At 29.0% G+C, this 16,742-nt stretch overlaps 1 protein-coding gene and 2 pseudogenes across 13 annotated transcripts; 2 read left to right on the forward strand and 1 right to left on the reverse strand.

The window, feature by feature from the left end:
• The first annotated feature begins 1,784 nt into the window (after nt 1-1,784).
• Nucleotides 1,785-15,126, forward strand: LOC145187225 (uncharacterized). Of its 11 annotated transcripts, none has more exons than XM_090087387.1 (16): nt 1,792-2,074; nt 8,547-8,653; nt 8,782-8,838; nt 9,027-9,054; nt 10,650-10,704; nt 10,794-10,945; nt 11,079-11,201; nt 11,295-11,342; nt 12,622-12,724; nt 12,848-13,243; nt 13,320-13,426; nt 13,523-13,614; nt 13,846-13,872; nt 13,965-14,038; nt 14,447-14,605; nt 14,832-15,126. In XM_090087387.1, exons 2-16 carry the CDS (start codon nt 8,561-8,563, stop codon nt 15,025-15,027), a joined length of 1,710 nt encoding a protein of 569 aa, XP_089943513.1. In that variant the 5' UTR covers nt 1,792-2,074; nt 8,547-8,560; the 3' UTR covers nt 15,028-15,126. The 11 variants fall into 11 exon arrangements, with proteins under 11 accessions (XP_089943516.1, XP_089943513.1, XP_089943508.1 ...); XM_090087382.1 differs by having other exon boundaries at nt 1,795-2,074; nt 8,547-8,645; XM_090087381.1 differs by having other exon boundaries at nt 1,797-2,074; nt 8,544-8,645.
• LOC145189507 (uncharacterized) lies at nt 2,330-7,935 on the reverse strand (annotated as a pseudogene). The gene is made up of 13 exons (XR_016452488.1): nt 7,916-7,935; nt 7,628-7,700; nt 7,468-7,540; nt 7,266-7,388; nt 6,927-7,087; nt 6,711-6,821; nt 6,388-6,534; nt 5,532-5,752; nt 5,002-5,415; nt 4,692-4,839; nt 4,383-4,558; nt 2,678-4,255; nt 2,330-2,471 (listed from the first exon to the last, which is right to left on the reverse strand). The product of XR_016452488.1 is annotated as an uncharacterized LOC145189507 (transcript).
• Nucleotides 15,127-15,263: 137 nt separating the features above from the next.
• LOC149888614 (uncharacterized) lies at nt 15,264-16,527 on the forward strand (annotated as a pseudogene). The gene is made up of 2 exons (XR_016452486.1): nt 15,264-15,395; nt 15,520-16,527. The product of XR_016452486.1 is annotated as an uncharacterized LOC149888614 (transcript).
• The last annotated feature ends 215 nt before the right edge of the window (nt 16,528-16,742 follow it).

A 16,742-nucleotide genomic window follows, 5' to 3' on the forward strand; every position in this document is an offset into this window, starting at 1 on the left:
ATAAAAAAAACGGAACTTTTTTCTAAATGCAGACATGGAAATAAGTACCTTTTAAAAAATTATAAAAACAAATGACCAAACTTACTACTGTGATCAAAAAGTAAGGTGAATTTTTTTATAAAATGAAAAATCTTTATTTATTCTTCCAAATCTGTATCGTCCCCCTCAAAATAATCCCCCCCCCCCGGCCCCAATGCACTTTTGCCAACGTTTTTTCCAGTCTTCGAAGCATGCCGAAAAGTCCTCGGTAAGGATAGCCTTCAATGCGCGTGCCGATTCACGTTGGATCTCTTCAATGGACTCAAAACGATTTCCCCGGAGTGGTCTCTTGAGCTTTGGGAACAGCCAGAAGTCACACGGTGCTAAGTCGGGCGAATACGGTGGTTGTGGAGCAACATGGGTAGAGTTTTTGGCGAAAAACTCACGAAGAACCAGTGCTGTGTGCGAAGGCGCATTATCGTGGTGCAAAATCCAAGAGTTATTGGCCCATAATTCCGGTCTCTTTTTGCGAATAGCTTCACGCAAACGTCGCATAACGCTTAAATAATATTCCTTGTTGACAGTTTGGCCAGTTGGAAGGAATTTGTAGTGCACGACACCACAATAATCAAAGAAAACAGTCAACATGACCTTGATTTTTGAGCGACTTTGACGTGGTTGCTTCGGTCTCGGCTCGCCTTTTTCACGGTATTCACTCGATTGGTCGGTTGTTTCAGGGTCGTATGCGTAGACCCAAGTCTCATCGCCAGTAATAGTTTGTTTGTAGACGTCTTGATAGTCAGAAAGCATTGCTTCACACGTTTTAACGCGACGCTCTTTTTCAAAGAAATTGAGAAATTTCGGCACCAAACGTGATTTGAGTCCTCTGAGGCCCAAATGATCCTTCAAAATCGCTTGCACCGACCCAAATGATATTCCAACCATGTCAACAAGGTCTCGAATGGTTAACCGACGATTTGCAAGCACCAATTCTTTGATTTTGTTGATGTGGCGATCATCAATCGAAGTCGATGGTCGTCCGGAGCGTTCCAAGTCATCAACACGTTCTCGGCCTTCTTTGAAGTCTTTGTACCACTTGTAAACATTTTTTGAGACATAGTCTCTTCACCGAAGGCCTTTTGCAACATTCGATACGTTTCAGCAGCAGAAATATCATTCCGCAAACAAAATTTAATAGCACTTCTTTGCTCAATAAAATTAGACATCGTGAAAATCGCCGAATGCACTTTTGGTACTTCAGAAACAAGCGTAAACAAAAAAAAAAAATTATGAATTTGACATGTAATTTGGCGCAAATGTTAATGACATTCCTACCAACTTAAAAATAAAAAAGATTGGACGATTCGAATAAGGCGGGAAGTTTAAATTAAAAATTCACCTTACTTTTTGATCACAGTAGTATTAACTAAATTTATTTAATTCTAAATACCAATTAAAAATAATAAATTTATATACACACACACACACACACACATATATATATATATATATATATATATATATATATATATATATATATATATATATATATATATATATATATATAGATATAGATATATAGATATATAGATATGTGTGTATATATAATGACCACATGCTCTATTTTGTTTATAACGAATAACTTCAACCGACAGAAACCATTCTGTTTATGCGGTCATCAAAAAGCCTTTTAAAACAAAATCGCTAAGTATTACCGAGTTCTCGACACTTCAGTATCTAGATTTATATCATAGGCACAAATTTCACAGAAGCAGCTGTTTATACATCACGGACAAGTCTGGTTATTGCAAAACCCATTTCTAGTTTGAATTTGGATGTTTCTCTGGTTGCGTGGTAAAACGTGTTGATTGAGACCAATAAGACTTGTAAGCAACTTCAAGCAAAATAATTAACCGAATTAAACCGGAACTATTATAAAAAAGAAAAAAAAAACACAACAAAAGCAACCTTTAGGCTGTGTGTGTTCACATTGCCTAACTAATGGATATACGGAATAAACACATTAGACCGTTCACCGTGCAACCATGTTATAAAAGCTTTTGTCATGTTGCAGCGGGTGATTAAGATCCAAAAGGTATCATATATGTTTTTTGAAACTATGTTTAAACACTGTTTTGTCTTTTTCAAATGCTGCTTCAAACACCTAGTTATCTTGTCACATGATATCCAGCCATGAGATTTTTCTAAGAAAAAAATATATATATATTAACTTAAATATTGTAGACTCTAAACTTTTAAAGTATAACTACAATTTCAATGACTCTGAATTACTCAAATTATAAACTACTTTAAACTAAATAAGAAAGGTTTGTAAATATTAAAGAACTATTCAAGTTAAAATACTACACTGTAAAGTTATTGTGCATCGGCAACAATACAACTCAGCAGTCTCACATTCCAAAATATATTGAGGTATACGTTCACAATCACGGTGAAACCAACGTTCACATTTTCCACATTGCACCGTATGTCTAAATAGATTAATACAAAGTGTACAAATGAATTCTGAACAGAAGTAGCACAATAATATATATATATATATATATATATATATATATATATATATATATATATATATATATATATATATATATATATATATATATATATATATATATATATATGTAGAGAGAGAGATTGAAAAGCTGAAACAAAATTTTATTACTACTTCACTTACTTATCTTTGATAAATTTATCTGAAGCCATCCAAATTTGCCGGTATATGCAGTAAAGAGTAAACTTAAATTCTTTTTCTTTACAAAACCTTGCCAATTTTTCAGTATTTGGAAAATCATTTAACTGGTTTTCCACAATACTTTGAAGTAAATGGTTTCTCATTTCATTGCTTTCAAATGAAACAACATAGCATGGATTTGAGCCAGTAGAAGCAATATGCTGTGCAAATGCTAATGCAAACAAACCACAATCTACATTATTTGTTTGTTGTTGCACTGGTAAAACTCGTACTGTCAAGTTATCTTTGGAACACTGCATTATTGTACAAATTTGCCAGACAACACAATTTTTCACTTTTCCTTTAAACATGCTGTCTAAAAGACTTACCTCACCTTCAGAACAGCCAAAAGTGCTAATTGTCAGCCAATGTAAATCACCATCATGTAATATCTGTACCAATGATTCCTTTACCACTCAAAATGACAAATTTTGGCCCAAAACTGGATCCTGCAGACCAGAAACACCAGTTATCATTTTTTGCACTGAGTTGATAACAGTGTCTGACAACATCTGGTCGGTTGTAATATCTTTTATATCATCCGAGGAAAGATTTTTCTTAAAAAACATAGTTAATTTTTTTGCTGAATGTTCATTACCATTATCAGAAAGAACAATCACCTGGTTAGCAATAAACATTTCCTTGTTTACCGGCTCTTCAACAATTTCTTTTTTAAATGTGCCTGCTAAGTAACTCTCTTCAGTTATAAATACTTTAGAAGCAATGATTGTTTTTTCGTTCCGAGCTCCAACACGCTTTGTTTGAACTTTTACTGGTTTCCGAACAGAAATTGAAATGTGCTTATTTTTATTTTTTGATTTAACATCTGTTTCAGTAACCGGAATCCCAGATTCTCTAGCTCTTCCTTTATTCAGTTTGTCTATGAGAGAAGAAAGAGTTTTGTGTAACATAACAATTTAATCGGAGTTTGCCTCAAATTCAAAAGAGAGATTCTTATAGTATTAAGCATTTCCCTAACATCAACACCAGAATAAATGTGAGTATATTGTTGAGCTTCTACAATAGTCTCTTCTTCTTTTAAAGGCAAAAATGACTCTTTTAGAGGTGAAAATGACTCCATAGAAGATAACAAGGAGTTTGAAAATGTAAAAGGGGGTTTTTCTTGCAATATATCAGTCATCTGCATCCAAATTCAAGAATGGAGAATTTATGTAAAGTTTTGATAATGAATCCCATGACCAAGTAGGATACTTTCGGAATACAGTAAAGAAGTGTTTGCATGGGGAGCCTGTTAACATCCAATCATAACAAGTACATTTTGGTGTAGTGTTCTCATTACCAAAGTACACAAAGTATTTGTTAGACGACTCAATAGTACTAGATACAGCAAAGATACTTTCTTTTATCATTACAACACTGTTTAAATCCATGTGATCAGCAGTTGATCTTCGCAATAAGCAATGCTTAACAAAACTATGAGGTTAATTAAAAAGATATTTTGGCACACAGCAGCAATACCTTCTGTACTGTGCATCCATTTTAAAGTTGGCATCAGTGCAGCTAAATTGAATTGATAAAACACAATAAGTAATAGTTTTATAATAACATCATTACTATGAACAATTTACAAATTGATATTAGCCCCATCAAACATTAATTCAATAACTTAATTTTATTTTTAACTTACCTTTCTAGCTTATCAGTGAAGAATTCTTCAATCAATAAAGTTAACATGCCTGTCAATGAGAAGTTGTTATATTTCTTTAAATAGGAATATTTAAACGATTTATTTTGTCTTTCCATACCATTATTTGTGTTGCAATAAATTAAAAGACGATTTTGTCTGTACCATGAGATCCACCTCTAAATTAAATATAAAGCAATTCTACCTTCACAAGCCTTGCCTTAAAATAATGCAAACTCAACCAAATAGTTGTGATAAGTATTGGTCTCAAATAAAAGTTTAATTATTCAAAGTCATCCTTTTCTGAAATACTTTTTTTATAGGAATCCAAAAGGTTTCAAGATAATGTTCAACATTCTTAAAATATCATCTTTTCTGCTACAACAACCATTTGTTGTTTTTTTAATCCAACGATCCCATGCCTGTTCTCTATGAAAATCACAGATGAATACTTCACATCCTAATAAAATAACAAAATGTTATTAACGAGTAACTAGAACTTATGTTGCTTGAAATATAAATATATGAGATATATAATATAAATATATGAGATATATAATATAAATATATGAGATATATAATATAAATATATGAGATATATAGGGATAAAATAAAGACACACCAATAAAAACAGATTCCAAAGCACGTATCCCCTCATTACAATAGTCAGTCATGCAATATAAAGGTTGAAAATTGACATTCCAAGATTTAATAACATTGAGCGCTTTTGAAATTGTCTCAAAAGTTTCACTTTCAGATACAAATGTTGCAACTATTTGATAATTAACATTTGTTTTTACCACAAAGAAAAACAATGGCAACGAATATCGAGTAGTTTTGTATGTTGCATCTAAAAACACCACTTTGTAACCATATCTATGTAGAAGTTTTTTTTGCCAATTAGCTTGATATACAAACAAAAGCTCATCACTTCTATGACTACTTTTTGGATGAAAATGTATTTTCACAGAAGTATCAGCCTTCCACTTGCTTTTTTTTTTTTTTTTCTAAACAATCTTGATCAATGCTTGAGAATCTTTAAAGTTAATAAATTATATATAATAATTAATAATTAAAATTATTCAATGATTATACTAATCATCGAATAATTTTATAGATTAAACCAAAACTCAAAATTAAAAAAATTATTACCTGAGCTTTTGACTTTCAATACCTATGTGTGAACAAATGACATTATTTCTTGGGTAGAATCTTCTGTTGTTAGAAGGAGGTAAATCCTTTTTTCCAAACATATCACTCACAGTAATTTTTAAAAGTCTCTTCATCTCGCGAACATTTGAAACACCTTGTTTTACAAATTCAGAAATCTTTGCTGACAATCGATGATCAATTTTTTGAGAGAGAAGTTCACTCTGAAGTTTTAAACAACACATGATGTAACTAATCTACATTACTATAACTATATTTGTTCCCATTAATGGAGTACTCAAACATACATGTAACAAAAAGTTAAAACTATGTGCATGCAAAAAATAAAAAAAAAAACAATACATGTGTAGAAGTAAGCCTTACCATAAAAATTTGAATATATTCAAATGAGTTGTAAGAAAAACATTTTAAAAAATCCAATTTTATATCAAATTCAATTTCTGTTTCGGAAATTTTTTCCAGACATGTCTGAACAAATGTTGTACTCTATATAAATTATTTTTATGGTGCTGTTTTCTCATATTTTTCACATTTTCATGTAAAAAATATATTTGCTTTCCCTCTGAGTATATTTTATCCTACTTAAAGTTTTTAAAAATAACATTTATTTTCTACATCCTTTACATCACAGATAAAATTTTCTGCATTGTTGAATAATTATTTATTGTAAAAACAATTTTGGCCAAATTTTTACTTATTCTGGATCACATTGCTGTATCTATAATTTTAGTAGTTATGAACAAAGAAGACTATAATTTTAAAATAATTACTCAAATTTTATTTATTTAACAAAAATCAATACAGCCTGCAATATTCAATCAAAGCACAAAATAATTACCTTTCCAAAGGGATGATTTCTGTGACACATTAGGCAGTCAATTTCCACTTTAATTTTTCTAGAATATACTAGAATATTTTGTTTTGTCAAAGAATTTTTAACATCTTTTGACACTAGACTCTTGTAATAATTTGTTAGATTGACAACCTGAAAAAAAGTGACAGAATTGATCAGACTTTTTATGTGAACAATATTTCTATCTTTAAAATAAATATCATACAAAAATAACAAAAATTGTAAAATATCATGCAAAAATAATTTTTAAAAATTTCATACAAAAAGTGTAACTGGAAAAGTAAACTTAACAAATATCATTAAAATACCATTAAATTAGTAAAATATATAATCTCTTTCATATTAACTTTAGCTGGACATTCAAATTTCTTAGTGTTTTAAATAATCACATATTCGGATTTGTACCAATGATCAAGCTTCTGTAATAAAAAATAAAGACATTTACTTTTTTATTATTTAATATCTTAAAAGATTTTTAAATGAAATTGCAAATTTTCACAATTAAAATTAAATTTGCTTTTTACTTTTTGATTTTCTTTTGCTTCAATATACTTTTGCTTAGCATTATAATTCCAATCAAATCCATGATGAAAGTCAAACCTTTTTACTGACAAAACAATGTAAGGAGTATTACAAAATTCTGGGGATGTTTCCCATAATACCTTATGCTTGCGGGAAAATATATCTATATATATATATATATATATATATATATATATATATATATATATATATATATATATATATATATATATATATATATATATATATATATAGATAATAAAACACTAAGATACATATTACAACTTTATTGAGGTAACTCTGAAAAATCGTTTAGTTGTCATTGTTTCAATATTTTTTACCTGTACTACCAAATGCTTTTGGAGTTGAGAAAGCAGCAAACCAAACAGTATTGTATATCTCATAGTTATGAAAACATTGATTAGCTTCCTCAACCGAATTACATATGTAGGTATCAATTTTATCTGAAATGTGAATATCTAATTATTTCAAAATAAATGGAAAAAGATTGTAGAGCAAAAAATATCTAAAAATCATGCAAACTTGAAACTTTTGTAGGGTCATTAACAGATAGAACACAGCACTCAGCTTCTTCAACAGTATTGTAAATACAACTCTATCTGAAAATTTAATTTACATAGCTTAGTGACTTTTTAGAATAACAAAATTTAAAAATTCAGGTAAGTGATAAGTTAACCAAAACACCTTGCAAACTTAAAACATCTTCTGCCTCACCATTTGGTATGTCTGTGTCATCACAATCTGAAATATCTGAACTAATAACATAATTGTAAAATTTGATTACAATAAATCATTTGTTGTTTTTCTTTTCATTTAAATTTTTCTTAATCTAGAGTTTACTTCATTTGTTAAATGAAACAATTTTTTTTTTAAATTTAAAAAAATTGAATATTAACTTATATTTTCTAGATTGATAAAAATTTAAAAATATCAAAACTATAAAAATTTAAACATTTAAATTAACATATGCCTTGTCATTTCCATTTCCATTTCAAAATTTCTATTTTTTTAGCATCAAAACCTTTTATTTTCTCTTAGCTAAGAAGCCTGTAAAATATTTTAAATTAAAACGCGTTTTCAAAAATTAAATATTAAAATTGAATATTTCGCATAACTTAGGAATAATTATTTACGCATAATTATGTATTGAGAGTTAGCTGACTTTGATCGCATTTTGAGTGATACTTTCTTGCGCTTACCCTGGAATGGTATGCAAAAAAATAAAAAGGTTACATGTGTTTCTCTGCACATGTTGCTTTGCACGTGTTCTCTTCACGTGTTGCACGTGTCCGTGGAAAACCTGTTTTAATTTTGTTCTCCAGATTATTTTCGGTTTTTTCTCGGCAATTTTCCGGTAAATGACACGAAAAAAGTAAAAATAAAACAATGAAATATAACTGAAAATAATAGTATAAAACTCGGGATTTGATTATATTTGGCATAGGTTGGTATTTTACAGGTAACACTTCTTTGTGCTGTTAATTAATATATCACTACGTGTACATTTTTTGCAAATTTAAAAGTTGTGTCTTACAATAAACGTTGCAAATCAAACGAAGAATAATATCATACCTAAAAATGATGCATTTTGATTTCAGCAGCGTATAATGAATTTATGGCAAAAGGTGCAGAGCTTCTTTCACAACGGATATACAAGACCACTACCAAAAATGGCTCTTTTCACGTTATTTTTATTAACGGTAGGAAGGTTTGTTAGTTTTTTAATATTTTAAAAGGCTTTTTAACATTTACGTTTGTAATGTTTGATACATTTTCAAGTATTTACAAAACTATTACTTTGTCACTAAAATGTGATGATGATGCGTTTTACTTTAGTTTGTCGATGACATGACAATGACGACTTTATTTTCTTATCTTCCAAAGCTTGTAAAGGTATACTTTAGACGCCATAATGGAATTTTAAATCTTTGTACCAGGTAAAGCGTTTGGCCTAAAATTCAAAAATTGAAAACTCAAAATCTTTTAAATCTTCTCTTAATCTTCATTTGTCCCATAAGAATTTTTTTTTCTTTCAAAAAAGCAGAAAAAACCTTTTTTTTATAAAACTTTTTCTTCTTTAGTGGTTTGGAACTACAGAGATACAAACAGGTAATTTTTTGACTCTGAACTTCTTTCATGAAACATTTAACTAAATTAAAAAAAAAAATTTTGATATTTTTGTGTGCACTGCAGAAAAACTTCGATCTGACTTTTATAGTAACGAAAAGGAAAACCTTTCACTTTATTAAGCAGTTTGTCGACATAATTCTAGTTAATTTGGTGAAATTTTCATCTCAAACTTCACAAACGCAAGTGTGCTTTCTTTTTTTACCTTAGCGAGATAATTGAGGAAGTGCCTTATTAAAAAAAAAAAAGATCAATTTATAGACATATTTTAGTTAACATCTAATGCTTTTTTAATAATGTTGTTATTGACTTCGACTAAATCGACTAAAAGTCGACTAGTTGAAAGTCGAAATTAGTCGACTTTGAACTAGTCGACTTTTAGTCGATTAGTTCAAAGTTGACTAGTTTCGACTTTCGAATCGAATAGTCAATTAAATCGAATAGTCGATTTAATTGACTATTGGCTTCCTACTAATCGACTAAAAGTCGATTTAGTCGGATAATTATCCTAACATCCTTACTTCTATTTTTTCGCTTGATTTAATATTTTCAACCTTTAATATTGTTATGATGCGGACCAATTAGTAAAGAGATATCTTTATTAGTTGTTTATCTTGTAAAGATAAATTATTTATTAAGATTGAGCCATGCGTAAGAATCTGACCATTCAACCTTATTTGCTGTATTACATAAACTCAACTCTTATCTTATTGTATGTAACACCAATTCATAAATATTTCTTTTTTCTCATTATAGTAACCAGTTGATGCTTTTTAAAACAAAATGTTAAGAAATGAGTTATGGTTTTCTGTTAGGGATGCGGAAAAGTTTTATAAATCTGCCATTCAAAAAAAAGTTTATCAGCCCCATCTGCCCCCACCTCTCTACGCCACTGTTTTTTATTAGTTAAATTTTTGTTAATTTTTTGCTTTAATTGTTGTAAAAAATAATTTAAAATGCTTATCTGTGTTTTTTTTCTTCTCTACTTTGTGATAGTAATTTTGTTTGTTTATTCGATTTTTAATTCATCTAATAGATAAGATGAATTAAAAATGAACAAAGAAAATGCTCTTGATATAACAACAGCATGTGTTATTATGACAGTATTACGTACGACCTACTTTTTTTTTTTTTTTTTTACCCTCTTAAAGTTTACTTGGTTTATAGCATCTAAAAAATAAATTGTCAAGCAACATTAAAGTGTATGATTGTTTTAAAATTTTTCATTCGAATATTTCGGCTAAATCAACTTTTAGTCGACTTAGTCGATTTTAAAAATGTATTAGTCGATTTTGGATGACTTTGAAAAATACATTAATCGATTTAGTCTACAGTCGTAACAACAGTAGTTTTTAAGTAATTTTCGCACTTCTTTACAGATGTGACCTCCATCAACAATAATAAGCTTTCGTCTAGCAGCTCCACAGAGCATAAGCGTGCAAATCAGAACCACCATTAGGCTGCAATAAAAATTTTTTTATAAAAGTATAAATTTTTATAAAAGCATAAAAAGCATAAAAGTATAAATGTTCTTATAATTTTTTTTACTCAATTATTTTTTGATATTATTTGTCTAGGATATTCTGCCGGAATTTTAGCCTCTTCTTTGTACTTATCACGCATATTTAGCAGGTAATTCAACTTTCTTACAATAACAAACTGGAAAGCCATTCCTGTGAAAGTAAGTTATTCCGATTCTCTTTTTTTTTTTTTTTTTTTAGTTGCATTTGGGGTTACATCGCTGATCATAAAGGAAGAAAATTTGCTTTACTCGCAACAACAAGCGGTTTGATGCTAGCCACTCTCGCCTTTGGATTTAGTACCAATTTTGCCTGGGCATTAGTTTGCAGAACTTTGCAAGGATCTTTTATGGGTTTGTTATTTATAAGTATTTCTGTTAACGCATTTTCCTGCGAAATGGAATTTGAAAGAAACTCACCAAACTTTGTTTTCGAAAATGTGTTGTCATGGCATTTAAAATATTTCTATACAAAATTATTTTTCAGGTCTTATTGTTGTAAGTAAAGCGATCCTACGCGACGTATGCGACGAAACAAACATTGCATTAGCAATGTCCATTATGTTTACCGGCTATACAACAGGAGGAATGATTGGGCCCGGAATGGCAGGTTTACAACTATTTAAGTTGTAGTTAAAAAAAAACGCAAAACTTGGTTCAACTTTTAATAGATTTCTTTAATTAGATTTTTTTATCTTTTAAGGTTATGTCGCTTTTCCAACAGATCTTTATCCCAACACTTTTCCTAAAGGTAATTAGTAGAAACAGATTGCATTCTTGGTATTGCCTTTATTTTTGTCTGCGTAAGAATCATGTATCATGAAAATTACATTATTTTTTTATTTTTAAAAGTATATTATAAAATAACGTTATATTTTATTATTATTAACTATTATTCGTTTGTATGCTTTCCTCTTGTATATTATACTTTTATATATTATATTTCACATATTATATTGTTATATAATATCATTATTTATTTTGATACTATGTATTATTGTGAGGGCGGCGTTTTTAATAATAATTAAATGTTTTTGATTAGTTAGTTGGTTTAACTGTTTGTCCGTTTGTAGTATGTAGCTGTAGTAAGGTTTAGGATTTAGGGAGGTTTGGGTCTAGTGTTACGTGTAAAGGGTTAAGGTTGTGCTTGCCATCCTCAGTATATTCTATTATATAATATAACTAAATAAACGTTCTGTTAGCGTGTAATGGTTAGCACTCTTTTATTCGTTGCGTTTATGTAAATACAAAATAATGCTCTTTTACTCTACATATAATGTTCGATATTGTTTTTATTAATTATTCCTCTTTCTGTTCTTTTTTTTTTATACGAATATCTCTTCTTTATTTGAAATGGCTAAAATCTTCTGGTTATTGTTCTTTGATTAATATTTCTTCTGACTTCTGTTTAATTCCACTTCTTTTTCTCTTTTCTTCATAAAACTTCTTGTTTATTTCAATATTTTTCAAAAATTCTCTCTAAGATTCTTTTTAAAAACTTTCTTAAAGCTCTCTTTTACTTCTCTTTAAAACTCCCTCTTCTTCCTTCGTCTCCCTTCTTTCTGTAAAACTCTATTTTTTTTGAGCTTTTATAGTTTTGGGTTGTTTTCGGTTGCGATGCATCATTTATTTATGCATCATTTATTTATTTGGCCGGTTGCTGAGACTCCGTGTTTACGTCTTTTCCCAGTTGTTTTTTTTAGCTTTTCTTCTTTCCATTTTATCATTTACTTACATAACAGGTGGATCAATCACCATGTGTAAGTCTCCGGTCGTTGTTTTTAACTTCTTTTCGCTTGATTATTTATTTGCATGGCAAGTTGAATTAGTCTCAGTGTGTGTAGGTCTTTTCGTAGTTGTTGTTTTTAATTTAATTCTTTTTGCTTTATCATTTATTTATACGAAGGGTTGACGAGTCATCTTGCGTACCTCTCATATTTTTGTATACCATAAATGTTTATCATATATTGATAATGATAATGGTTCAAATTAAAAATGAATTTCGTTCAATTAAATTATTTTATTTCTAGATGGGTTTTTCTTTAAATTTGCAATTTTTCTGCCTAACTTTATTATTACTGGAGGATTTCTACTTTGCATCATCATCGCCTTTAAATATATCCCTTCAGATAAGTAAGTTTTTCCATTATGTTATTAAACTTGAAATAAAATTAAAAAGAATATGTTGTGAAATTCATGACAATTTCTTTTTCAAACCGAAATTTTTTCTTTCACTGTCGTGTTTTCTTTCGGTAGGAAGTATTTCAAAATGGAAGACTTAAAGTCGAATCCTGATCATTGCACCATCAACAACAATAAGTCGAATCCTGATGATTGCATCATCAACAACAATAAGTCGAATCTTGATCTTTGCACCATCAACAACAATAAGTCGAATCCTGATCTTTGCACCACCAACAACAATAAGTCGAATCCTGATCTTTGCACCACCAACAACAATAAGTCGAATCCTGATCTTTGCACCATCAACAACAATAAGCAAAGTAACAACACAGTTACTTACACTAAGACTGCATGGATCGAAGTTGAACACCCGGAAAAAGTAAAACTCCTAAATTATAAGACAATGACGCCTTGGTACAAAGTACTTCAGAATAATATCAAAAACTTAAGCGTACTAAAGTTACTAAGGTAATCTTAGCTCTTTTAGTAACGGATAGTAGATGGTACAATCATGTAAAATAAAAGATTTAATTTTTTTTTTAAGAACAAAAGACTGCTTTTATGCTGTCATCTTGTATGGAACATATTCAATTGTAGCCATTGGATTTACTGAAATGTTTCCTGTGTATGCTGCCACCTCAGAAGAATACAGTTTGTGTTTGACTTTTTTACGCTAAATTGTTAATATACACTTTTTTAATAATAAAAATATTATTTAATAATAATTCGTTCATAAATTATACTTAGATGGATTGGCCATGTTACCAAATGATATTGGGACGTTGTTTTTGGTGACATCTGTATTGACATTTTTCCTGCAAATATTTGTTTCGCCTAAGGTAACTTGTTCTTACAGTTACTAAAATCACCCAATACTTTAGTATATAAAATTTATGCAGCTATGCTCTTGTTTATGCTAATATAATGATTATGCAATTAATTTAAGCAGTTAATTAATTTTTGCAACTGTGCAAATATTTATCGAAGCACAATCAATCAATTGATATGCAACGTCAAATTAAACGTTTGTTTATGAATAATTTATGTAAAATTTATTCTTTTTCATTTAGTTTTTGAATACATTTGGAGCCAAAAAAGTAAGTATTGGACCTAGATGTGAAACTAATAGCAAAAACAAGGTTCAGTTTTTTGACCTCCTCAAATAACTTAATGATATATTTCCTTTAAGACATTTTGTGGGTGTTCATTATTATTCGCTGTAGTATTATCGCTAACTCCGGTAATTGGCAACATTAAACACAAGTGAGTTTACACGATGCTAATTTGTTTTTATATTTCAATATATTTACGGAAGAAGGATAAAAGTATATCTATCCAAAGAGTTTCCATTTCGTTTAAACTTCAATTACATAAAATCTTGCGACTTAAAACTAAATTTTATTCAATTTCAAAAAAACTGTTTTAGCTACCTGTCTGTCAGCCTTTTGCTTCCCGTACGTTAACATAACCTTCTTCTCTTTTAATGCCTTCTTTGACGAGCCTAAGTATCTTTGTTAATTCTTTCTTTTACCTAAACTTGATAATCAACATCTTCATTCATTTTGTTTAAAAGCTCGTTTTAATTAGTTTACTTTAACAAATATTTAAACTTTTTAAGAGCAAGGTTATATGAGTTAAGCACTTTATATAATTTATCTTTCAAAAATACAGAACAGCTCGTTGGTTGACATTATTGGCGCTTCGAATAACGATCGGCTTTGTGAACAACTGCTGTATGATCGCCGTTAACATGTTCATTAACAACTCAGTTCTTGCTGAAAATGTAGGCCTAGCTAACGGATTGGGAATGTCATCTTCGTCATTAGGGAGGTTAGAAAAAATGCGGTTTGTATTAAACAAATTATCAATCAAGTATTATAACTATTAAAATTTATAATTTTCTTCTCAAATAACTTAATGATAAATTTCCTTTAAGACAAATATTATAACTATTAATATCTTTGATTTTGTTTTTACGATGCTGTAGATTTAGATATTCTACGTATTCTCATCATTAAAAACAAGTTGATATAAAATCTCAACTATTTGGTTTCAGAACAATAGCACCAATTTGCTTTGGAAGGATTTATACGTGGTCTCTCGGTAACATTAATTCACCTAACCACAATCAACAAAAGTTAAACTTTCCGTTCAACCAATACTTTGTCTTCTTTTTAATGTCCGTATTGAGTGTTCTAAACTCAACATTCGTATATTTCTTTCCCGACACGTTGAACAGCAACAAGCGTTGAATAGCGAGTCGATTGCGATAAGTAGTTCTACAGCGAAAAAGCGAACTTTTCATGAAGAAAAATTTAAAAACGTTTTGAGTAAAATAATGTAAATACTGTTTGTTTTATAGTCTACTTTACACACGGCTGGGTATGTTGCATCATAGTCTATAGAAATATACCCTGGTCTGGAAGCTATTGTTTTATTCTTTTGTTTTCCGAGTTTTCAAAAAAAATCACGTGATCAATGTAGCTGCAAAACAAATATTTAAATGGCCAACGCCTCAAGTTACTCTCAACAAAATACACTAGAAATCTTCGTTAATTTCTTAAATAGCGACGATTTTAAAGAAGAAATTGAAATAGAAATTGAAGACACAGGTTCAGAGGTAAAAATCATATATCAAAAATAAATTTAAATCTTGTTTTTTTACAGTTTTAAACTAATCAAGTTAAAATTACTTATGTTAAATTACTTTCTTATGATATGTGTTATGTGTTACTTTTCTTTAGATTTCTGACCAATTAAATCAGCTTTGTCTTCAATGTTCAAAGTCATATAAAACTAAAGGAGGTCTCAAAAGACACATACGATCAAAACATATGACTAATAAAGATAAAATTTCTTGTATCAGCATTGAAGATATTGATTCATTAATTACACATGCCAAAAAAAAGATATTAAATACATCCTATTATCCCAATCATTTAACGTAACCTATTAAAGAATATAATTTTGTTGTAACTGATCACTTTTATGCTGAAACTAAAAAGTATTTTATTGAACTTTGTAAGTCTGGTGATGTAGAAAGATATTTTTCTAAAATATATGCAGACTTTGTTCATGGTGCAGAATCCTACTTTTCTGGATTGCAAAAGCCTTATTGCACTCTTTTTGCAACCAAATATGTGGATAAACTAATATCACATTCAAAAAAAGTAAAAGAGTTTGGTAATAAAGAACCCATTCAAGTTAACGCAATTACAGAGTCTGAAATGGATGCTTTACAATTTTTAGCTGGTTATGTGGTTAAAAAGTTTTTAAAAAAATATAAAAATAGCAAATACTTTAAAAACTATCAATCTCTTATCTTGTTACTAGAAAGTATGCTAACCAATGATATAAAACAAAAGTTAATTGATGTGCAAAACAGAGGAGGATTATCAGCTGTTAACAAAAACATGCAGCATTTATTTATTAAAGTCAAGGAATGTTTTCGAATAAAAACTGGTTTTTATAGCATTAAAAAAATTGACATTCCAAAAATTACAAATGAATTATTAAGGAATGAAGAAATATTATGCTATTATAATAGTCATTGCGATGCTTCAGGAATAGTTGTGGAGAAAGAATTAAAAAAAAATTTATTAGAAAATATAATGCAATTATATTGTAGAGTGCGCTCCTTTTCATTGGCAAAGGACATTCCAGAAAAGCATAAAAAGTATTTAAAAGTGGAAAAGTCTAAGGGACTTAGAAACAATATAAAAAAGGTGACAGAAACTTATAATATATATTAAATAAAGTATTTTAATTACAAATGTAGAATAAATAATATACCAGATAAATATATACAACTCATTAAATAATTTTTCTTCCAAATGTATGGTTATTTTTAATTTTGGGTAAATATATATATATATATATATATATATATATATATATATATATATATATATATATATACATATATATATATATATATATATATATATATATATATATATATATTTAT

Source organism: Hydra viridissima, unplaced genomic scaffold (assembly GCF_058129835.1).
Source record: "Hydra viridissima isolate aposymbiotic clone 2 unplaced genomic scaffold, HvirCarnegie_v1 scaffold_5, whole genome shotgun sequence".
Lineage (NCBI taxonomy): Eukaryota > Metazoa > Cnidaria > Hydrozoa > Anthoathecata > Hydridae > Hydra > Hydra viridissima.